General features: G+C 51.2%; 2 protein-coding genes across 3 annotated transcripts in view; one reads left to right on the top strand and one right to left on the bottom strand.

The window, feature by feature from the left end:
• The window catches only part of LOC134957652 (tenascin-N-like), a 618,734-nt gene that overhangs the window by 562,936 nt on the left and 30,767 nt on the right, over positions 1–25,031 (bottom strand). The window lies entirely within an intron of this gene.
• On the top strand, positions 615–24,027 carry LOC134956739 (serine-aspartate repeat-containing protein I-like). Its single transcript, XM_063938718.1, has 3 exons — positions 615–740; positions 21,189–21,235; positions 23,096–24,027. The coding sequence occupies exons 1-3, from the start codon at positions 701–703 to the stop codon at positions 23,852–23,854; spliced, it is 846 nt and encodes a 281-aa protein (XP_063794788.1). The 5' UTR covers positions 615–700; the 3' UTR covers positions 23,855–24,027.

Raw genomic sequence — 25,031 nt, 5'->3', positions numbered from 1 at the left:
AGGTCGGAGGTTTTTAAACGTGGTTTTCAAGGCTCCCCGGCGCTCCGTAATCAAGGTGGAGACAGAACGTTGCTGTGGGCAGCGGCAGGGTATTGGGGGTGACGGCTTGTGAAAGGGGGCGTGGGTATGATTGGGGTGGCTGCGTGACATCACATGCAGACGCTCCGATCAAAAAAATGGCGGCAGGCCTCCTGCCGTCGCAGCCAGGCTGCGCCGGCAGGAGCCATCCACAATTTCAGCGATCACACTGGAATTGCGGTGCGATCGCAATTTCAGTGCGATCGCAGTGGATGGGCTGTGGGCTGCATGCTGAGCGGCCTTGCCCTGCGATGTGCACCCCCAGCACATGAACAAAAGGATTGTAAATTCTGCTGTTTAGTAGATATTACAATCCTTACTGAATAGGGTCCTATATTCTAATCCTTAAACAGCTTATTTAGGAGTCTATTTACTAAGCCTTGGATTGAGATAAAGTGGACGGAGATAAAGTACCAGCCAATCGGCTCCTAACTGTCAGTTTTCATGGCAGTTAGGAGCTGATTGGCTGGTCATTTATCTCCAGCCACTTTATCTCCATCCAAGGCTTGGTAAATAGACCCCTTAGAGTTGTTTCTCTTTGAGACCGCTATTATGACATCAGCAGTGTGATGTCACACTAGCCATATAATCTTCTCCCCAAGGCAAAGGCCTCTCATTTGCAATGATGTGTGCAAAGACTACATTCGTGTGGATCCTATGCTGTGAGTATTCTGACCACCTTTACAATAAGTAACATTATTTTATATTTATTTGGTAAAATGTAACCAATGAGATGGAGGTGCATTTCTCATGTTATTTAAGTAGATACCCCACCTATCACTGGGACAAAAACGTTGGAAGACTTGTTCCTGTCCCTGTGTTTTCTCTAATCTCCACATTATTTAGCCATGCGGAGTGCAGGGATTTAATAAGGAAAAACATATATTCTATATTTTTACACATAGGGGGTATTCAATTAGTGCAGTGTTTTCACCCATTTTTAGGTCGAATTGACATTCAACCTATTCAATGCCGTGCCATTTTTTTTTACTGAAAAATCTGCACGGGCAAAAACCACATGGATCTTTTTACACATAGGGGGTATTCAATTAGTGCCGTTTCTTTGACCTGTTGAAAAATCTGCATGGGCGGAAACCACGTGGATCAGCAAATTAGCTGCTGATACACGTTTTGTAGAATATCCGAGAGTTTTTGATCGTTTGTGGGTCCGTTTTCACCTATGCAAATTTAGAAAAATAAAAAATGAAAAGGCATGGGTGAAAATGGTTTAAAAAATGGTCGAAAATAAGATTTTAAACCTACCAGTAAATCTATTTCTCCTAGTCCGTAGAGGATGCTGGGGACTCCGTAAGGACCATGGGGTATAGACGGGCTCCGCAGGAGATAGGGCACCTAAAAAGAACTTTGACTATGGGTGTGCACTGGCTCCTCCCTCTATGCCCCTCCTCCAGACCTCAGTTAGAGAACTGTGCCCTTAGGAGATGGACACTACAAGGCAGGATTTAGAAATCAAAGGGCAAGATTCATACCAGCCCACACCAAGCAAACCACGTAACCTGGATCATACAAAACCAGTTAACCGTATGAACAATAACAGCAACGGTCCAAGACCGATGTCAACTGTAACATAACCCTTATTTAAGCAACAACTATACACAAGTCTTGCAGAGTTTCCGCACTGGGACGGGCGCCCAGCATCCTCTACGGACTAGGAGAAATAGATTTACCGGTAGGTTTAAAATCTTATTTTCTCTTACATCCTAGAGGATGCTGGGGACTCCATAAGGACCATGGGGTTTATACCAAAGCATCCAATCGGGCGGGAGAGTGCGTATGACTCTGCAGCACCGACTGAGCAAACACTAGGTCCTCATCAGCCAGGGTATCAAACTTGTAGAATTTAGCAAAAGTGTTTGATCCCGACCAAGTCGCCGCTCGGCAAAGTTGTAATGCCGAGACGCCTCGGGCAGCCGCCCAAGAAGAGCCCACCTTCCTAGGGGAATGGGCCTTAACCGAATTTGGTACCGGCAATCCAGCCGTACAATGAGCCTGCTGAATCGTATTACAGATCCAGCGAGCAATAGTCTGCTTCGAAGCAGGTGCGCCAATCTTATTGGCAGCATACAGGACAAACAGAGCCTCTGTTTTCCTAATTCTAGCCGTTCTGGCTACATAAATCCTTAAGGCCCTGACTACGTCCAGGGATCTGGAATACTCCAGGTCACTTGTAGCCACAGGTACCACAATAGGTTGATTCACATGGAATGAAGAAACCACCTTAGGAAAAACTTGCGGACGTGTCCTCAATTCAGCTCGATCCACATGAAAAATCAAGTAGAGGCTTTTGTGTGACAAAGCCGCCAATTCTGACACTCGCCTTGCTGATCCCAAGGCCAACAACATGACCACCTTCCAAGTAAGAAATTTCAACTCAACCTTGTTAAGCGGTTCAAACCAGTGTGATTTTAGAAACTGCAACACCACGTTGAGGTCCCACGGTGCCACTGGAGGCACAAAAGGAGGCTGGATGTGCAGCACTCCCTTTACAAACGTCTGGACTTCTGGAAGAGAAGCCAACTCCTTCTGAAAGAAAATCGAGAGGGCCGAAATCTGTACCTTAACAGAGCCTAATTTCAGGCCCATATCCACTCCTGTCTGTAGGAAGTGGAGAAAACGACCCAGATGAAAATCTTCCGTAGGTGCATTCTTGGTTTCACACCAAGACACATACTTTCGCCAGATACGGTGATAATGCTTAACCGTCACCTCCTTCCTAGCCTTTATTAAAGTCGGGATGACCTCTTCCGGAATCCCCTTTTTCGCTAGGATTCGGCGTTCAACCGCCATGCCGTCAAACGTAACCGCGGTAAGTCTTGAAATACACAGGGCCCCTGTTGCAAGAGGTCTTCCCTCAGAGGAAGAGGCCAGGGATCTCCTGTGAGCATCTCTTGTAGATCTGAGTACCAGGCCCTTCGAGGCCAGTCTGGGACAACGAGTATCGTCTGTACTCTTCTTTGCCTTATGATCCTCAACACTTTTGTGATGAGAGGAAGAGGAGGAAACACGTAGACCGACGGTGTTATTAGAGCATCTACAGCCACTGCCTGAGGATCCCGAGACCTGGCACAGTACCTCCGAAGTTTTTTGTTGAGGCGTGACGCCATCATGTCTATTTGAGGAGTTCCCCAAAGACATGTTATGTCTGCAAAGACTTCTTGATGAAGTCCCCACTCTCCTGGATGGAGATCGTGTCTGCTGAGGAAGTCTGCTTCCCAGTTGTCCACTCCCGAAATGAAGACAGCCGACAGAGCGCTTACATGATTTTCCGCCCAGCGAAGAATCCTGGTGGCTTCCGCCATCGCGACTCTGCTTCTTGTCCCGCCTTGGCGGTTCACATGAGCCACTGCTGTGACATTGTCTGATTGAATCAGAACCGGTAGGTTTTGAAGAAGACTCTCCGCTTGTCGAAGGCCGTTGTAAATGGCCCTGAGTTCCAACACATTGATGTGTAGACAGGACTCCTGGTCTGACCAAAGTCCCTGAAAATTTTTTCCTTGTGTGACCGCTCCCCATCCTCGGAGGCTCGCGTCCGTGGTAACCAGGATCCAATCCTGAATTCCGAACCTGCGACCCTCCAGCAGGTGAGCACTTTGCAACCACCACAGGAGAGACACTCTGGCTCCTGGGGACAGAGTTATTTTCCGATGTAAGTGCAGATGGGACCCGGACCACTTGTCCAGAAGGTCCCATTGAAAAGTCCTTGCATGGAACCTTCCGAAGGGAATGGCCTCGTAGGCCGCCACCATTTTTCCCAGAACTCGAGTGCATTGGTGAACTGACACCCTTTTCGGTTTTAGCAGGTCTCTGACCATGTTCTGGTTGTCCTGGGCTTTCTCTATTGGGAGGAAGACCTTCATTTGTTCCGTATCCAGTATCATACCTAGGAACGGTAGTCGAGTTGTCAGAATCAACTGTGACTTCGGTAGATTTAGAATCCAACCGTGTTGCTGGAGCACTCTCAGAGAGAGCGCCACACTGCTCAGCAATTTCTCTCTTGATCTCGCTTTTATCAGGAGATCGTCCAAGTATGGGATAATTGTGACTCCATGCTTGCGCAGGACCACCATCATTTCCGCCATTATCTTGGTGAAAATCCTCGGGGCCGTGGAAAGTCCAAACGGCAATGTCTGAAATTGGTAATGACAATCCTGTACAGCGAATCTCAGGTATTCCTGATGGGGGGCATATATGGGGACATGAAGGTACGCATCCTTTATGTCCAGAGACACCATAAACTCCCCCTCCTCCAAGTTGACTATTATCGCTCTGAGTGATTCCATTTTGAATTTGAATCTTTTTATGTACAGGTTTAGGGATTTCAGATTCAAAATAGGTCTGACCGAACCGTCCAGTTTCGGGACCACAAATAGGGTTGAGTAGTAACCTCTTCCCTGCTGGTGCAGGGGAACCTTGATTATCACTTGCTGTATACACAGTGTTTAAATTGCAGCTAACACTACATCCCTTTCCGATGTGGAAGCTGGTAGGGCCGATTTGAAAAATCGGTGCGGGGGCACCTCCTCGAATTCCAGTTTGTAACCCTGAGAAACTATTTCCAACACCCAGGGATTCAGGTCTGATCTGACCCAGGCCTGGCTGAAAAGTCGAAGACGTGCCCCCACCGGTGCGGCCTCCCTCAGGGGAGCCCCAGCGTCATGCTGTGGGTTTTGGAGCAGCCGGGAAGGACTTTTGTTCCTGGGCACCTGCCGAAACAGGTGCTCTTTTGCCTCTGCCCTTACCTCTGGCAAGGAAAGAGGATCCCCGACCTCTTCTGGACTTGTGCGACCGAAAGGACTGCATCTGACAGGGTGGTACTTTCTTTTGCTGTTGGGGAATATATGGTAAAAAATTTGATTTACCTGCTGTAGCTGTGGAAACCAGGTCCGTCAGCCCATCCCCAAACAATACATCTCCCTTATAGGGTAGTACTTCCATATGTTTTTTGGAATCCGCATCACCCGTCCATTGGTGAGTCCATAAGGATCTTCTCGCCGAGATAGACATGGCATTGGCCCTAGAAGCTAGCAATCCAATGTCCCTTTGAGCATCCCTCATAAATAAGACTGCGTCTTTTATATGGGCTAGAGTTAAGAATATAGTATCCTTATCCATATTATCAAAGTGATGTGTCAGCTCATCTGTCCAAGCTGCAATTGCGCTACACACCCATGCCGACGCAATTGTCGGTCTTAGCACAGCACCCGAATGAGAATAAGTACACTTTAAGGTAGTTTCTTGCCTGCGATCTGAAGGGTCCTTAAGGGCCGCTGTGTCAGGAGACGGTAGCGCCACTTTCTTGGACAAGCGCGTCAGGGCCTTGTCCACAGTGGGGGGTGATTCCCAAATCTCCCTGTCCTGTTTAGGGAAGGGGTATACCATATAAATTCTTTTGGGGATCTGCGGTCTCTTTTCCGGAGTCTCCCAAGCTTTTCCAAATAAATCATTTAATTAATGAGATGTGGGAAAATTAATAATCTGTTTCTTTCCCTTAAACATGTGTACCCTTGTGTCAGGGACCGAGGGTTCATCCTCAATATGCAACACATCCCTTATTGCCACAATCATACACTGAATGGTTTAAGTCACCCTAGGGTGCAATTTTACTTCGTCATAGTAGACACTGGAATCAGAATCCGTGTCGGTAGTAGTGTCTTGTGTTAAGGGACGCTTTTGAGACCCCGACGGGCCCTGTGAGACGGTCCAGTCCGAGGATTGACCCCCTGATGTCCCCCCTAATTCAGCCTTATCAAGCCTTTTATGTAAAGATGCCACACTTGCATTCAACATATGCCACATGTCCATCCAATCCTGAGTCGGCACAACCGACGGGGACACACCACTCATTTGCTCCACCTCCTCCTTGGAGAAGCCTTCCGCCTCAGACATGTCGACACACACGTACCGACACCCCACACACACAGGGATTAACCTATAAGGGGACAAAATCCCAACCAGGCCCTTAGGAGAGACAGAGAGTGAGTATGCCAGCACACACCCAGCGCTTAAAAACACTGGAATATATATGACCAGATATCGTTTTTTATATATATAACCTTAATTCCCACCCACTGCGTCGCCAAAGTGCCCCCCTCCTCTTTTTTCCAGCCTGTGAAGTTCAGCAGGGGAGAGAAAATGGCGCTGGTTAGTGCTGAGGATCAAGCCCCGCCCACCCGACGGCGGGCTTCGGTCCCAGTAATTCTATATAAAAAATGGCGGGGGATTTTAGGATTTACTGTCCCACAGCCTAATCCTGCTTTATATTGCCAAAAAATTAGGAAACTTGCTGCCCAGGCCCCCCCCCCCCCCCCCCCCCCCCTGCACCCTTCAGTGCCTGCTTGTGTGTGTGTACTGGGAGCAATGGTGCGCAGACCTCATGAAGATCTGATGTCTTCTGCCGCCTGATGTCTTCTTTGCCTTCTCATACTCACCTGGCTTCTATCTTCGGCATCTGTGAGGTGGACGGCGGCGCGGCTCCGGGACGAACCCCAGGTGAGACCTGTGTTCCGACTCCCTCTGGAGCGAATGGTGTCCAGTAGCCTTAGAAACAGTGCCCAACTTGACAAGCCAGCTCTGCTTCTCTCTCCTCAGTCCCATGATGCAGGGAGCCTGTTGCCAACAGGACTGCCTGAAAATAAAAAACCTAACAAATTCTTCAAAACAGAAAACTCTGGAGAGCTCTCTGCATTGTACCCTTTCTCCTCTGGGCACAGAATCTAACTGAGGTCTGGAGGAGGGGCATAGAGGGAGGAGCCAGTGCACACCCATAGTCAAAGTTCTTTTTAGGTGCCCTATCTCTTGCGGAGCCCGTCTATATGTAAGAGGCACGGGGGTGGGGCCCTGGAGAACAGAATTTGCGCGCTCACTTACCAGGCCTACGTACCTCACGCCTCCCGTCCTCCACCTTCAGTCCGTCGAGGTAGCTCAGACGATACTGGCACACGTTCAGACACGGAGAAGGACTTCCTGGGTCACCTGAAACGAATGGGGGGGGGGGGCACACTACACTGGGGTGGCCTACACTGGGCTCAGTGAAGGGTCATCATTGGCACTTGTGGCCTCAGACTGGGTGCCCCCATAGTGGTGCGGCGCACCAGGGGCGACCCTGAACGAAAACGCCCAAAGGGGAAGTGGGGGAGGGGCAACATACACCACGAACACACACGAAACACCTTTATGCTCACCAGCTATATACTCGGCTTCCGCCAGACGACTGGCCCTTCTTCTTTGCTCCTGTAAGAGGACACACAACACAGCCCACGGAACGTGGCGCTGCTTACGCTTTATGACGGAGAGACACTTATACAAAGGTTATAGCACAACACCGTACTACTGTTTCAACCTTGTGGTACTCACCAACGCGTACTTCCGACAGCCTACCTTTCATGGGGGCCTGGCTGTGGGGAAAACTGAGAACTCATCACACATGCGGCGTAGCGCCAACTTACGCGAACCTGCGGCGTAGCGCCGACTTCAGCAACCTGCGGCGTAGCGCCGACTTCAGCAACCTGCGGCGTAGCGCCGACTTCAGCAACCTGCGGCGTAATGCCGACTTCAGCAACCTGCGGCCTAACGCCGACTTCAGCAGCCTGCGGCCTATCGCCGACTTCAGCAACCTGCGGCCTAACGCCGACTTCAGCAACCTGCGGCCTAACGCCGACTTCAGATACACACCATTGTGTTGGGCTTCCTTGCCCTGGAGGCCCCCTACCTATGGCTGTCTATCTGGGGGGTAATGGGGCCTTGCGCCCTCTGTTGCTCAGGCCTAGTGCCTGCTTTGCCCCACGGGCCTAGTGCCCGCCTACTGGTGCCCAGGCCGGTGGCCTGACTATCCCCTTGGGCCTAATGCCCGCTCAACAGTGCCACGGGCCAGGAGGGCCCATCCAGAAATACCCACGGGCCGGGAGGGCCCGACTTTATGCCCACAGGCCGGAAGGGCCTGACTATGCCCACGGGCCTAATGCCCGATCCCTGGTGGTCTAGGGGAGGGGGGGGGGGGGCTTCTGCACTTACGCGTCCAGAGGGCCCCGGCTGGACCAAGCCTGGTCCGGCCACGCCCACCGCGTTGTCTTCGCCGGAGGCGGGATGGCTCCCACCACCTCCGGGCTTCCTGGAGACTTCACCTGGGCAGCGGTGGCCGGTGCAAGCTCTTTTGCGTTGCACACCGCTGGCCCAGGGCTTCCGACGACTTCACCAACGGGTGTCGGCTCTTTGTACTTCACCCGGCGGGCGGCGGCGTGTCTCAGCTCTTTTGCAACTACCGCCGCCCTCCGGGACTTCCGACGCCGTCTTCTTTCTTCTATCTTCAGGAGCTCTTCTCCGCTCCTTCTCCGTCCCCGAACAGACTTCCCGCGCCCGGCGCTGGCTAATACAAGCCAGTGCCGGGGGGCGGGGCTATGACGCGGCGAGCCGGGATTGGCTCGCCGCCGCCACTCCTGATTGGCTGCCAGCTCGTGAGCCGTGATTGGCTCGCGACTGGCGCCAAATTCAAAGTGCCGGGCGGCGATGGGCGGGGTCTGCATCCCGGAGGATGCAGGCCCGCCGCCAACACCCGCGTGGAGCGGCGGTGGATATGCGCCGCCGCCCCCACGCCCGCTGCCGAACTCTGCATTGAGCGGGGCAGGTGGAGACCGGACCAGATCCGGTCCCCAGCACCGCCCGAAGCCCGCGCTACCTCCGGCCACTTGGGACGGCGCCGGGACGGCCCAGGTGAGGAGGGTCGCGCAGGCTAGTAGCAGGGCCAGTGACCGCACAAGTACACTGGCCCTTGCTACATTCCTCCAGGCTTTTTCCTTTGTGGTCCCCACAAAGCTGGCCATCACCCTGGTTCTGGCGTCGGGGCCTCCATCACCTGTCTTGGCGGTTGGCCCCTGTTCAGGTGGCCCATCCGGTGTATCTGCGATTGCATCTGCGGAGGAAAAACTCACCTTCCCTCTTTGGCCTGGGGGTGTTATCCCCTCGGGGACCACCGTGGGTGGTAGACCCTTCTTGGTGATGGTGGTGGCCTCCTGGAGCTGGTTCCGGCTCTCTAGGACACTGGGTTCCCCATCGGATGGCATATCCTCCCATCCGTCGTCGTCATCCGGGTTGTCTGCAGGTTGGTCAGCAACACTGGGTTCCTCATCTGATGACATGGTCTCCCACTCGTCGTTGTTGGATTCTTCAAGGATATCCGTAATTTGGTCGTAGACACTGGACTCCTCATCAAATGACATAGTCTCCCACCCGTCGTCGTCGGGGTTCTCCAGGTCGGTCCAGCTGGAGGACAGGTCATCCCTAGGCCAGGGGCACTCAGGCCGTTCGTGGTCGGGATCGCCGCAGCCCGTACATCTCTCTACCTCCCCTTCGCTCCGGTCGTCGTCCCAGGTGCAGTCCTTGTGGTCGCCGTCGTAGTCGTCACAGGCAGACCAGTTGACCTCCTGCATCCGACGCTCCTCCTGGCGCCTGTCCGACGCTCCCTTCCTCTCGGCTTGCCCTTGTCGCCAATTCCTAATCGCACGGGCTGAGGCGTGTGGGCAATCTGGCGATTCATGGTCCACTTCTCCACAGAGCGCGCACCAGGGCTCGTCCAAGCTCTGCTGGGTCCAGTGTGGCCCCTCCGATTGGACGGCTTGGTCGCTGCACTCTCGGGGCCAATCCCTATGTTCCACGGGGATCGTAGATCTTGGGGGCTCGGTTGTGAAGTAATGCCCGCCGCTATGGGTCCCTGCGACCAACGGCTGCGTCTCGACAACCACTCTAGCAGCAGGTGGCCGGGGGTACTCTTCCGTCTGCTGGCCCGTCTGGTAGGGGTCGGTGGTGGCTTGCTGACGCTTCTTCTGGCGTCGCTCCTCTCGGTTACGCTTTACGGCTTGCTGCACGGCCCGTAGTAGGTCAGCGGACGTGAGGACGGGCCAGTTGCTTCTATCCTCACATGCCAGGGGGTGGATCCGTTCTGGTGGCGTCCTCCACATCGTGTCTGTCGTCCGCAGATCCTGCCAGCTACGCCAAATGTAAGAGGCACGGGGGTGGGGCCCTGGAGAACAGAATTTGCGCGCTCACTTACCAGGCCTACGTACCTCACGCCTCCCGTCCTCCACCTTCAGTCCGTCGAGGTAGCTCAGACGATACTGGCACACGTTCAGACACGGAGAAGGACTTCCTGGGTCACCTGAAACGAATGGGGGGGGGGGCACACTACACTGGGGTGGCCTACACTGGGCTCAGTGAAGGGTCATCATTGGCACTTGTGGCCTCAGACTGGGTGCCCCCGTAGTGGTGCGGCGCACCAGGGGCGACCCTGAACGAAAACGCCCAAAGGGGAAGTGGGGGAGGGGCAACATACACCACGAACACACACGAAACACCTTTATGCTCACCAGCTATATACTCGGCTTCCGCCAGACGACTGGCCCTTCTTCTTTGCTCCTGTGAGAGGACACACAACACAGCCCACGGAACGTGGCGCTGCTTACGCTTTATGACGGAGAGACACTTATACAAAGGTTATAGCACAACACCGTAATACTGTTTCAACCTTGTGGTACTCACCAACGCGTACTTCCGACAGCCTACCTTTCATGGGGGCCTGGCTGTGGGGAAAACTGAGAACTCATCACACATGCGGCGTAGCGCCAACTTACGCGAACCTGCGGCGTAGCGCCGACTTCAGCAACCTGCGGCGTAGCGCCGACTTCAGCAACCTGCGGCGTAATGCCGACTTCAGCAACCTGCGGCCTAACGCCGACTTCAGCAGCCTGCGGCCTATCGCCGACTTCAGCAACCTGCGGCCTAACGCCGACTTCAGCAACCTGCGGCCTAACGCCGACTTCAGATACACACCATTGTGTTGGGCTTCCTTGCCCTGGAGGCCCCCTACCTATGGCTGTCTATCTGGGGGGTAATGGGGCCTTGCGCCCTCTGTTGCTCAGGCCTAGTGCCTGCTTTGCCCCACGGGCCTAGTGCCCGCCTACTGGTGCCCAGGCCGGTGGCCTGACTATCCCCTTGGGCCTAATGCCTGCTCAACGGTGCCACGGGCCCTCCTGGCCCGTCCAGAAATACTCACGGGCCGGGAGGGCCCGACTTTATGCCCACAGGCCGGAAGGGCCTGACTATGCCCACGGGCCTAATGCCCGATCCCTGGTGGTCTAGGGGAGGGGGGGGGGGCTTCTGCACTTACGCGTCCAGAGGGCCCCGGCTGGACCAAGCCTGGTCCGGCCACGCCCACCACGTTGTCTTCGCCGGAGGCAGGATGGCTCCCACCACCTCCGGGCTTCCTGGAGACTTCACCTGGGCAGCGGTGGCCGGTGCAAGCTCTTTTGCGTTGCACACCGCTGGCCCAGGGCTTCCGACGACTTCACCAACGGGTGTCGGCTCTTTGTACTTCACCCGGCGGGCGGCGGCGTGTCTCAGCTCTTTTGCAACTACCGCCGCCCTCCGGGACTTCCGACGCCGTCTTCTTTCTTCTATCTTCAGGAGCTCTTCTCCGTCCCCGAACAGACTTCCCGCGCCCGGCGCTGGCTAATACAAGCCAGTGCCGGGGGGCGGGGCTATGACGCGGCGAGCCGGGATTGGCTCGCCGCCGCCACTCCTGATTGGCTGCCAGCTTGTGAGCCGTGATTGGCTCGCGACTGGCGCCAAATTCAAAGTGCCAGGCGGCGATGGGCGGGGTCTGCGTCCCGGAGGATGCAGGCCCGTCGCCAACACCCGCGTGGAGCGGCGGTGGATATGCGCCGCCGCCCCCACGCCCGCTGCCGAACTCTGCATTGAGCGGGGCAGGTGGAGACCGGACCAGATCCGGTCCCCAGCACCGCCCGAAGCCCGCGCTACTTCCGGCCACTTGGGACGGCGCCGGGCCGTCCCAGGTGAGGAGGGTCGCGCAGGCTAGTAGCAGGGCCAGTGACCGCACAAGTACACTGGCCCTTGCTACATTTACCCCATGGTCCTTACGGAGTCCCCAACATCCTCTAGGACGTAAGAGAAAATGCCCGCTATTGAATACACCCTGGTCAAATTAGTGCAGATTTTCTGTCGAAAAAAACTCGGTACTAATTGAATATACCCCGTAGTGGAAGATTTCCTTAGTGAAGTCATCAGGGACAGGGGTTGTAAACTTGATTTGAAGCAAATTAAGCCATCATGGCCCTGCTGTGTCATGCCACAATGCCGTCCTGTTGATGAGAATTGTGTTGTTACACACCTGAACTTGCCAAACTCTCTCTTTCTTCACTTATTTTGTTAAGAAGGATTAAATCTCCTTGTAAAGAAATAAACTAAATGTGACTTTTGCTACTATTTTACCTTATATTTCAAATATACTCTCTAATATATATCAGTGTGCTGTAGCTTATAGTATACATGACTATTCTCTGGCACTGCTACATTAAATGTGTGACAAATAATAAGAATTTACTTACCGATAATTCTATTTCTCGGAGTCCGTAGTGGATGCTGGGGTTCCTGAAAGGACCATGGGGAATAGCGGCTCCGCAGGAGACAGGGCACAAAAGTAAAGCTTTTCCAGATCAGGTGGTGTGCACTGGCTCCTCCCCCTATGACCCTCCTCCAGACTCCAGTTAGATACTGTGCCCGGACGAGCGTACACAATAAGGGAGGATTTTGAATCCCGGGTAAGACTCATACCAGCCACACCAATCACACCGTACAACTTGTGATCTAAACCCAGTTAACAGTATGATAACAGAGGAGCCTCTGAAAGATGGCTGCCTAAACAATAACCCGAATTAGTTAACAATAACTATGTACAAGTATTGCAGATAATCCGCACTTGGGATGGGCGCCCAGCATCCACTACGGACTCCGAGAAATAGAATTATCGGTAAGTAAATTCTTATTTTCTCTATCGTCCTAGTGGATGCTGGGGTTCCTGAAAGGACCATGGGGATTATACCAAAGCTCCCAAACGGGCGGGAGAGTGCGGATGACTCTGCAGCACCGAATGAGAGAACTCCAGGTCCTCCTTAGCCAGAGTATCAAATTTGTAAAATTTTACAAACGTGTTCTCCCCTGACCACGTCGCTGCTCGGCAAAGTTGTAATGCCGAGACCCCTCGGGCAGCCGCCCAAGATGAGCCCACCTTCCTTGTGGAGTGGGCCTTTACAGATTTAGGCTGTGGCAGGCCTGCCACAGAATGTGCAAGTTGGATTGTGCTACAGATCCAACGAGCAATCGTCTGCTTAGACGCAGGAGCACCCATCTTGTTGGGTGCATACAATATAAACAACGAGTCAGATTTTCTGACTCCAGCTGTCCTTGCAATATATATTTTTAATGCTCTGACAACGTCCAGTAACTTGGAGTCCTCCAAGTCACTAGTAGCCGCAGGCACTACAATAGGCTGGTTCAGATGAAATGCTGACACCACCTTAGGGAGAAAATGCGGACGAGTCCGCAGTTCTGCCCTGTCCGAATGGAAAATCAGATATGGGCTTTTGTAAGATAAAGCTGCCAGTTCTGACACTCTCCTGGCCGAAGCCAGGGCTAGTAACATGGTCACTTTCCATGTGAGATATTTTAAATCCACCTTTTTTAGTGGTTCAAACCAATGAGATTTTAGAAAATCCAAAACCACATTGAGATCCCACGGTGCCACTGGAGGCACCACAGGAGGCTGTATATGCAGCACTCCCTTAACGAAAGTCTGGACCTCAGGAACTGAGGCCAATTCTTTTTGGAAGAATATTGACAGGGCCGAAATTTGAACCTTAATAGATCCCAATTTGAGACCCATAGACAATCCTGACTGCAGGAAATGTAGGAATCGACCCAGTTGAAATTCCTCCGTCGGAGCACTCCGATCCTCGCACCACGCAACATATTTTCGCCAAATGCGGTGATAATGCTTCGCGGTAACTTCCTTTCTTGCTTTTATCAAAGTAGGAATGACTTCTTCCGGAATGCCTTTTCCCTTTAGGATCTGGCGTTCAACCGCCATGCCGTCAAACGCAGCCGCGGTAAGTCTTGAAAGAGACAGGGACCCTGCTGCAGCAGGTCCCTTCTCAGAGGTAGAGGCCACGGATCGTCCGTGACCATCTCTTGAAGTTCCGGGTACCAAGTCCTTCTTGGCCAATCCGGAGCCACTAGTATCGTTCTTACTCCTCTTCGCCGTATAATTCTCAATACTTTTGGTATGAGAGGCAGAGGAGGAAACACATACACCGACTGGTACACCCAAGGTGTTACCAGCGCGTCCACAGCTATTGCCTGCGGATCTCTTGACCTGGCGCAATACCTGTCCAGTTTCTTGTTGAGGCGAGACGCCATCATGTCCACCATAGGTCTTTCCCAATGGTTTACTAGCATGTGGAAAACTTCTGGATGAAGTCCCCACTCTCCCGGGTGAAGGTCGTGTCTGCTGAGGAAGTCTGCTTCCCAGTTGTCCACTCCCGGAATGAACACTGCTGACAGTGCTATCACATGATTCTCCGCCCAGCGAAGAATCCTCGCAGCTTCTGCCATTGCACTCCTGCTTCTTGTGCCGCCCTGTCTGTTTACATGGGCGACTGCCGTGATGTTGTCTGACTGGATCAACACCGGTTTTCCTTGAAGCAGAGGTTCTGCCTGGCTTAGAGCATTGTAAATTGCTCTTAGTTCCAGAATGTTTATGTGAAGAGACTTTTCCAGGCTCGTCCACACACCCTGGAAGTTTCTTCCTTGGGTGACTGCTCCCCAGCCTCTGAGGCTGGCGTCCGTGGTCACCAGGATCCAATCCTGTATGCCGAATCTGCGGCCCTCCAATAGATGAGCACTCTGCAACCACCACAGAAGAGATACCCTTGTCCTTGGCGACAGGGTTATCCGCAGGTGCATCTGAAGATGCGACCCTGACCATTTGTTCAACAGATCCCTTTGGAAAATCCTTGCGTGGAATCTGCCGAATGGAATTGCTTCGTAAGAAGCTACCATTTTTCCCAGGACTCTTGTGCATTGATGTACAGACACCTTTCCTGGTTTTAAGAGGTTCCTGACCAGGTCGGATAACTCCTTGGCTTTTTCTTTGGGTAGAAAAACCTTTTTCTGAACTGTGTCCAGAATCATCCCCAGGAACAGCAGACGAGTCGTCGGCATTAACTGGGATTTTGGAATATTCAGAATCCATCCGTGCTGTTTTAGCACCTCTTGAGATAGTGCTAATCCCATCTCTAGCTGTTCTCTGGACTTTGCCCTTATTAGGAGATCGTCCAAGTATGGGATAATTAATACGCCTTTTCTTCGAAGAAGAATCATCATCTCGGCCATTACCTTTGTAAAGATCCGAGGTGCCGTGGACAATCCGAACGGCAGCGTCTGAAACTGATAGTGACAGTTCTGTACGACGAACCTGAGGTACCCCTGGTGTGAGGGGTAAATTGGAACGTGGAGATACGCATCCTTGATGTCCAAGGATACCATAAAGTCCCCTTCTTCCAGGTTCGCTATCACTGCTCTGAGTGACTCCATCTTGAACTTGAACCTCTTTATGTACAGGTTCAAGGACTTCAGATTTAGAATAGGCCTCACCGAGCCATCCGGCTTCGGTACCACAAATAGAGTGGAATAATACCCCTTGCCTTGTTGTAGAAGAGGTACCTTGACTATCACCTGCTGAGAGTACAGCTTGTGAATGGCTTCCAAAACCGTCTCCCTTTCGGAGGGGGACGTTGGTAAAGCAGACTTCAGGAAACGGCGGGGTGGATCTGTCTCTAATTCCAACCTGTACCCCTGAGATATTATCTGCAGGATCCAGGGATCTACCTGCGAGTGAGCCCACTGCGCGCTGTAATTTTTGAGACGACCGCCCACCGCCCCCGAGTCCGCTTGAGAAGCCCCAGCGTCATGCTGAGGCTTTTGTAGAAGCCGGGGAGGGCTTCTGTTCCTGGGAAGGAGCTGCCTGTTGCTGTCTCTTCCCTCGTCCTCTGCCTCGTGGCAGATATGAATATCCCTTTGCTCTCTTATTTTTAAAGGAACGAAAGGGCTGCGGTTGAAAAGTCGGTGTCTTTTTCTGTTGGGGAGTGACTTGAGGTAAAAAGGTGGATTTCCCGGCTGTAGCCGTGGCCACCAAATCTGATAGACCGACTCCAAATAACTCCTCCCCTTTATACGGCAAAACTTCCATATGCCGTTTTGAGTCCGCATCGCCTGTCCACTGTCGCGTCCATAAACTTCTTCTGGCCGAAATGGACATAGCACTTACCCGTGATGCCAGTGTGCATATATCCCTCTGTGCATCACGCATATAAAGAAATGCATCCTTTATTTGTTCTAACGACAGTAAAATATTGTCCCTATCCAGGGTATCAATATTTTCGATCAGGGACTCTGACCAAACTACCCCAGCACTGCACATCCAGGCAGTCGCTATAGCTGGTCGTAGTATAACACCTGCATGTGTGTATATACTTTTTTGGATATTTTCCATCCTCCTATCTGCTGGATCTTTAAGTGCGGCCGTCTCAGGAGAGGGTAACGCCACTTGTTTAGATAAGCGTGTGAGCGCCTTGTCCACCCTAGGAGGTGTTTCCCAGCGCGCCCTAACCTCTGGCGGGAAAGGGTATAATGCCAATAACTTCTTTGAAATTAGCACCTTTTTATCGGGGGCAACCCACGCTTCATCACACACGTCATTTAATTCTTCTGATTCAGGAAAAACTATAGGTAGTTTTTTCACACCCCACATAATACCCTGTTTAGTGGTACCTGTAGTATCAGCTAAGTGTAACGCCTCCTTCATTGCCAAAATCATATAACGTGTGGCCCTACTGGAAAATACGGTTGATTCGTCACCGTCACCACTGGAATCAGTGCCTGTGTCTGGGTCTGTGTCGACCGACTGCGGCAAAGGGCGTTTTACAGCCCCTGACGGTGTTTGAGGCGCCTGAACAGGCACTAATTGATTGTCCGGCCGCCTCATGTCGTCAAACGACTGCTTTAGCGAGTTGACGCTATCCCGTAATTCCACAAATAATGGCATCCATTCTGGTGTCGACCCCCTAGGAGGTGACATCCCCATATTTGGCAATTGCTCCGCCTCCACACCAATATCGTCCTCATACATGTCGACACACACGTACCGACACACAGCAGACACACAGGGAATGCTCTTTAACGAAGACAGGACCCACTAGCCCTTTGGGGAGACAGAGGGAGAGTCTGCCAGCACACACCAAAAGCGCTATATATGACAGGGATAGCCTTATAATAAGTGCTCCCTTATAGCTGCTTTATATATTAAATATTGCCACTATATTTGCCCCCCCTCTCTGTTTTACCCTGTTTCTGTAGTGCAGTGCAGGGGAGAGACCTGGGAGCCGTCCTGACCAGCGGAGCTGTGAGAGGAAATGGCGCCGTGTGCTGAGGAGATAGGCCCCGCCCCTTTTTTGGCGGGCTCGTCTCCCGCTATTTTGTGAATCCAGGCAGGGGTTAAATATCTCCATATAGCCTCTGAGGGCTATATGTGAGGTATTTTTAGCCTTTATATAGGTTTACATTTGCCTCCCAGGGCGCCCCCCCCCCAGCGCCCTGCACCCTCAGTGACTGCGTGTGAAGTGTGCTGAGAGGAAAATGGCGCACAGCTGCAGTGCTGTGCGCTACCTTTAGAAGACTGCACGAGTCTTCAGCCGCCGATTCTGGACCTCTTCTTACTTCAGCATCTGCAAGGGGGCCGGCGGCGCGGCTCCGGTGACCATCCAGGCTGTACCTGTGATCGTCCCTCTGGAGCTGATGTCCAGTAGCCAAGAAGCCAATCCATCCTGCACGCAGGTGAGTTCACTTCTTCTCCCCTCAGTCCCTCGTTGCAGTGATCCTGTTGCCAGCAGGACTCACTGTAAAATAAAAAACCTAAGCTAAACTTTTTCTAAGCAGCTCTTTAGGAGAGCCACCTAGATTGCACCCTTCTCGGCCGGGCACAAAAATCTAACTGGAGTCTGGAGGAGGGTCATAGGGGGAGGAGCCAGTGCACACCACCTGATCTGGAAAAGCTTTACTTTTGTGCCCTGTCTCCTGCGGAGCCGCTATTCCCCATGGTCCTTTCAGGAACCCCAGCATCCACTAGGACGATAGAGAAACAAGTATAATGCAGACTGTACAGGAGAACCACATACTGTATCAGGGAAAAAGCATCATTTTGGTGCATTCTCCTGTAGATATGATGCAGTCTGGCCAAGTCCTAATTGATGGATACACACACATGCACACGCATACAAACGCACACGCATGCACGCACACACACACACTCTAAAAATGAATACTTAGGGGTAAATTTACTAACATTCGTAATTTTCGGAAAAAGGTCAAAGTTCAATCACGAATGACATCGAAAGTGTAAAATTGCAACTTTTTGAATTTATTACGACTAATTTACTAAGCTGTCGTATTCTGCATTTTCATTTGTTCCGATGTCGATGTCATTCGTGTTTTTTTTACCTTTTTTACGGCAGTGATTAGCAAAACACTGCCGACTTTTTCAAAATGAATCTCGGCCGGATCTGTGTGATCCGTGCTGGGGTTCATTTTTTTTTTTAAATAAACACTGTAAAACGGAGAAAAAAAATGCGTGGGGTCCACCCTCCTAAGCATAACCAGCCTCGGGCTCTTTGAGCCGACCCTGGTTGCAGAAATATGGGGGGGGAAAATGACAGGGGTTCCCCCATATTTAAGCAACCAGCATCGGGCTCTGCGCCTGGTCCTGGTTCCAAAAATACGGGGGACAAAAAGAGTAGGGGTCCCCCGTATTTTTAAAACCAGCACCGGGCTCCACTAGCTGGACAGATAATGCCACAGCCGGGGGTCACTTTTATATAGTGCCCTGCGGCCGTGGCATCAAAAATCCAACTAGTCACCCCTGGCCGGGGTACCCTGGGGGAGTGGGGACCCCTTCAATCAAGGGGTCCCCCCCCCCCAGCCACCCAAGGGCCAGGGGTGAAGCCCGAGGCTGTCCCCCCCATCCAATTGGCTGCGGATGGGGGGCTGATAGCCTTTTGTGAAAATGAAAAGATATTGTTTTTAGTAGCAGTACTACAAGGCCCAGCAAGCCTCCCCCGCATGCTGGTACTTGGAGAACCACAAGTACCAGCATGCGGCGGAAAAACGGGCCCGCTGGTACCTGTAGTACTACTACTAAAAAAATACCCAAAAAAAGACAAGACACACACACCTTGAAAGTAAAGATTTATTACATACATCCACACAAACATACATACATACTTACCTATGGCCCCACGCAGGTCGGTCCTCTTCTCCAGTAGAATCCAAGGGGTACCTGTTGAATAAATTATACTCACCAGCTCCAGGGTCCCAGGCTCCTCGGCGAATCCATTTATAATCCACGTACTTGATTAAAATAAAAAAAACGGACACCCGAGCCACGCACTGAAAGGGGACCCATGTTTTCACATGGGTCCCCTTTCCCCGAATGCCAGAAACCCACTCTGACTTCTGTCTAAGTGGGTTTCTTCAGCCAATCGTTGTGGCACCCTCCTGATTGGCTGTGTGCTCCTGTACTGACTGACAGGCAGCACACGGCAGTGTTACAATGTAGCGCCTATGCGCTCCATTGTAACCAATGGTGGGAACTTTCTGCCCTGCGGTTGACCGAGAGTAACCTCACCGCTGAGCAGAAAGTTCCCACCATTGGTTACAATGGAGCGCATAGGCGCTACATTGTAACACTGCCGTGTGCCGCCTGTCAGTCAGTACAGGAGCACACAGCCAATCAGGAGGGTGCCACAACGTGGCGCTCCCTGATTGGCTGAAGAAACCCACTTAGACATAAGTCAGAGTGGGTTTCTGGCAGTCGGGGAAAGGGGACCCATGTGCAAACATGGGCCCCCTTTCAGTGCGTGGCTCGGGTGTCCGTTTTTTTATTTTAATCAAGTACGTGGATTACAAATGGATTCGCCGAGGAGCCTGGGACCCTGGATCTGGTGAGTATAATTTATTCAACAGGTACCCCTTGGATTCTACTGGAGAAGAGGACCGACCTGCGTGGGGCCATAGGTAAGTATGTATGTATGTTTGTGTGGATGTATGTAATAAATCTTTACTTTCAAGGTGTGTGTGTCTTGTCTTTTTTTGGGTATTTTTTTAGTAGTAGTACTACAGGTACCAGCGGGCCCGTTTTTCCGCCGCATGCTGGTACTTGTGGTTCTCCAAGTACCAGCATGCGGGGGAGGCTTGCTGGGCCTTGTAGTACTGCTACTAAAAACAATATCTTTTCATTTTCACAAAAGGCTATCAGCCCCCCATCCGCAGCCAATTGGATGGGGGGGACAGCCTCGGGCTTCACCCCTGGCCCTTGGGTGGCTGGGGGGGAGGGACCCCTTGATTGAAGGGGTCCCCACTCCCCCAGGGTACCCCGGCCAGGGGTGACTAGTTGGATATTTGATGCCACGGCCGCAGGGCACTATATAAAAGTGACCCCCGGCTGTGGCATTATCTGTCCAGCTAGTGGAGCCCGGTGCTGGTTTTAAAAATACGGGGGACCCCTACTCTTTTTGTCCCCCGTATTTTTGGAACCAGGACCAGGCGCAGAGCCCGATGCTGGTTGCTTAAATATGGGGGAACCCCTGTCAATTTTTTTCCCATATTTCTGCAACCAGGATCGGCTCAAAGAGCCCGAGGCTGGTTATGCTTAGGAGGGGGGACCCCACGTATTTTTTTTTTTGGAAAATAACCACTTTCCCACCCCTTCCCACTGATATACATGCACGGATCTCATGGATCCGTGCATGCCTATCCAATCACGGTAAAAAAAAGCAGGTCTGTTTTTTTTTAGCACTTTTTTACGAGTTGTAATTTTTCACGGCAGTGTTTTATTTTTTTTTGCTTTGCACTTCTTAGTAAATGACCGAGATTCATACTTAAACAGCCGCGTTTTGACCGATGGTGTATTCATTCGTAATTTTTTTCTTGGACTTCCAAAAAAATACGAATGGCCTCATCACTGCCGTGATTTGAGTTTAGTAAATTACCGAGATGACACTTTGAAGAAAAAACGGCATCTCGGTCAAAATCGGGATCTTAGTAAATATACCCCTTAGTGTAACACCTACTTCAACTTTTGAATTACACAGGTAAATGTTGTAAGTTTGTAACATATGTTGTCTTTGTATTTACAGTCACAGCATTTCTTCCCGGAGTTTACTCCAAAGTTGATGGAGCTGATGTGAGTGTTATTTTGCTTATTCACATTTAATAATATTGAATGTTTTTGTGTTGGTCAAAATGTCACTGAGTATTGAGATAAGCTGTAGAGAAATGATTTTAATCATTAGAGCTCACATGCTATAAGTACATTTATTATTGCTGTATGTAGGGCCTAATTCAGAGACGATCGCTGCAACAGCAGTGATTGCACCCTGAGGCCCTTTGTGTTGTGTGCACGTGCAGCGGCCGCACTGCGGGGGCGCACACAGTGGTGTTTTTAATGTCGTTGTGGAGGCGCGGTCTGGACAACGCAGGGGTGTATGGACCATTGCTGGGGCATCACACGCAGTCACTGCGAGCCAAAACTGCAGCTAGGCAGCCGGAGCTACTCGCCGGGTGCGATACGAGGGAAGTGGGGTTTGGGATTGGCATGCGGGGCGGACTAGCCCTGTGCCGGGCGATGCCAGTGCACACACGCAGGTCCCAAATGCGTTCGGCTGCGGTGGGCATGAACGTCTCTGCCTGATTGACATGCTGAGGCATTCATGTGGTGGTCAGGGGGCGGTGACAGACCATTGCAGGTGTGATGCGTTGAAAACAGGGGCGGGTCGGTGGTATTTTCGGGGTGGCTGTGTGTCGTCACACGCAACCGCTCCGATGTATAAATGGCGCCTGACTGGCTGTATACACAGCCTAGCTGCGGCCGCAGGGGGTCGTCCACAGTTTCTGCGACTTAAATTAAATTGCGGTTGCAGCCCCTGGACAGGCCATTCTGCATGCTGGGTGGCCTTGCCCTGCGATGGGCGGCCCCCAGCATGCGATAGAAAGGATTGCAGACTTTGCTTTGTAGCAGAATCTGCAATCTGTACTGAATAATCCCCATAATACATAAAATACATAAAACAGGGACATACATGGTAGACATGGATAAAAAGGGTAGGGGTGCCCTCTTATGGGCGAGTTTATAATCTAATAGGGAATATGTCACATCTGACTACAGAAGAGCAGACTGACTTGCCACTCCCAGAAAATGGGGGCGATGCAGCCCCCCCTGTCTTTCCCAACACCGGCTGTCCCTGCCCCTGTCCCACAGCGCAAACGGCTCTGCCTGTCAATCTGGCAGAGGCGTTCCCATATCTGCGCTGTGATCGCAGGACCCATTCTGCACATTCGCAATAGTAATAACAACAGTATAATCGTGAGTTGGGTAGGTGTGAGTGTAAATGTTCTGCATATAGACTTAAGTTCATATATATTTGGACACTGACACAATTTTTATTTTAGCTGTTCACCAAAAATATTCAACTTAACAGTTATATAATGGATATTGTTTTAAAGTACAATCGGCTTTAGGGCCTTATGCAGTATGGATCGCATCAGCGATGTGACCACATACTGAACTATTACTGCCCAGTGCGCACGCACAGCAGCCATACTGCACATGCACACACAGTGAGATGCGATCGCATATCACTTATGTAAACAGGAGCAGCGACTCAGCATTGGGCGGTCATGTCATCAGAAACGGGAGTGGGTTTCTATGGGGAACACTGTTCTACAGTTTCCTGTACAGCAACTTTCATACATGTTCCCATCTGGAAACTTTGTGAAACCTGTCTCACAGGTATCTGTGTACAGTGTAGCACGTGTTTTTTGGTCACTACAATCAGTCATTTGTGTTCTTTATTTAAAATATTCTAGAATATTGACAGTCTAGTTCATAATTATAATGGCACAGATTCTAAGCAGTTTTCTTTGGAACAACTTTCAAAAATGTCCCATTATATGTAAGATATTCTACAGCATTTTTTTCACTTCAGACAATATTTATCTTTATAGTAGTCACTGATATATACTATTTTATTTTTTATTTGTATAGGCTCCAGCCATTGCGGTAGAGGCCACCCACACCCCAGAGGTGAAAGGTGATGCTCCCGCCCCAGCTTCTGCCAAAGCTGTTCAGGATGCTCCTGCCGAAGTGGTAAAGTCTGCTATTCTCTTCCCAGCCAACTATGTTGCCCCAGCAGACAAAGCCGACGATGACGCCACAGCAGATGAGGCCGACCATGCCACGCCAGCGGATGAGGCCATTGATTCCGCCCTAGCGGACGAGGCCTTTGATTCCGCCAAATGGGTGAGGACGGCTGTTCTTGCCCCAGCTGACTATGCTGTCCCAGCGGACAACACCGACTATGAAGCCACACCAGATGAGGCCGACCATGCCACTCCAGCGGATGAGGCCTTTGATTCAACCCTAGCGGATGAGGCCTTTGATTCTGCCATAGTGGATGAGGACAAAGATGCCGCCCAATTGGACGAGGCGCAGGATATTGCCCCAGTGGATGAGGACAGTGATAACGAACCAGCAGACGTGGCCAACAATGTCTCCCATGTGGATGAGGCTGATGATTCCTCCTTAGAAGACAAAGCTGATGATGCTAGTGCTGTAGAGACCAGTAATACTGGAGGGGCCAGAGTTTTTACAACTTTAGAGAAGACCAGAATATCCAGCACACTGATAATTTGCATTATAGTCATCTGTGTGTTTATTCTAGCAGTAGCCAGTTTCATTTGTCTATGGGTGGTATGGCGTCGTGGCAAGAAGCTAGACCTCAGCCCTGACATTGAGGAGCCATAAAGTGTGACATAAGTGTGACACCACCGGAGAGAGGCATGCGCCCCCCATTACCACCGGAGGGAGGCATGCGCCCCCCAGCACCATCGGAGAGAGGCATGCGCCCCCCAGCACCATCGGAGAGAGGCATGCGCCCCCCAGCACCACTGGAGAGAGGCATGAACTCCTGCTAACACCTGGAGACACTTAAATAAACATATTTGTGTTTCATCTATTTGTGCCATTCTTTGAAAGATTTATTTCTTTATTTATTTATTTTTAAATGTATTTATTGAGTTTTCACAATAAAATATAATGAGAAACAAACATTTATGCAGTAGCAAGATGAGAACATGTTATACAGCCAAACGGTTTGTTAGATAAAGGTATACATATAATGACGTCCAATAGCAAGTGGAGGAAAATCTAAAAGACCACAAAATTCCAATACCTACTGAATCCTGATGCATTCAAGAGATAGATCAATTCAATAGGAGAAAGGTATAAACAAGCTAGGAGGTAATGACTAGTAGAGGTGGTTAGTGTTCGGCTGATAATCAGACAGTATATAAATTAGAGATGAGTGGGTTCGGATTCACTCGGTTCTTTATGCCAGAATTATCGCCATTTCTTAGTTTCTGGATTTTTCTTATTGGCTATCCAAAATACGTGACGTCCGATAGCCAATAAGGAGATTCGGGTAAATTCGAGTAAATCCATGTAAAACCGAACCCACTCATCTCTAATATAAATTAGTGATGAGCGGGTTCTGTTTCTCGGAAACCGAACCCCCCCGAACTTCACCCTTTTTACACGGGTCCGAGCCATACTCGGATTCTCCTGTATGGCTCGTTTAACCCGAGCGCGCCCGAACGTCATCCTCCCGCTGTCGGATTCTCGCGAAATTCGGATTCTATATAAGCAGCCGCGCGTCGCCGCCATTTTCACTCGTGCATTGGAAATGTTAGGGTGAGGACGTGGCTGGCGTCCTCTCCGTTATTGTTGAACTTGATTGTGCACTATTGCTTAATTGTGGGGAGGGCTGGGGAGCAGCTGTATACTATAGGAGGAGTACAGTGCAGACTTTTGCTGATCAGTGACTACCAGTTATCCGTTCTCTGCCTGAAAAAAACGCTCCATATCTGTGCTCAGTGTGCTGCATATATCTGTGCTCACACTGCTTAATTGTGGGGACTGGGGA

This window comes from Pseudophryne corroboree, chromosome 9 (assembly GCF_028390025.1).
Source record: "Pseudophryne corroboree isolate aPseCor3 chromosome 9, aPseCor3.hap2, whole genome shotgun sequence".
Lineage (NCBI taxonomy): Eukaryota > Metazoa > Chordata > Amphibia > Anura > Myobatrachidae > Pseudophryne > Pseudophryne corroboree.
This window is presented reverse-complemented; position numbering and strand designations above follow the sequence as displayed.

Excerpts from the sequence above, each read along its gene's own strand:
- LOC134956739 (XM_063938718.1), top strand. The coding sequence starts at position 701 with ATGATGTGTGCAAAGACTACATTCGTGTGGATCCTATGCT. Across the intron at positions 741-21,188 it reads ATTCGTGTGGATCCTATGCT|TCACAGCATTTCTTCCCGGA; the intron begins GTGAGTATTCTG and ends TTGTATTTACAG. Across the intron at positions 21,236-23,095 it reads CCAAAGTTGATGGAGCTGAT|GCTCCAGCCATTGCGGTAGA; the intron begins GTGAGTGTTATT and ends TTATTTGTATAG.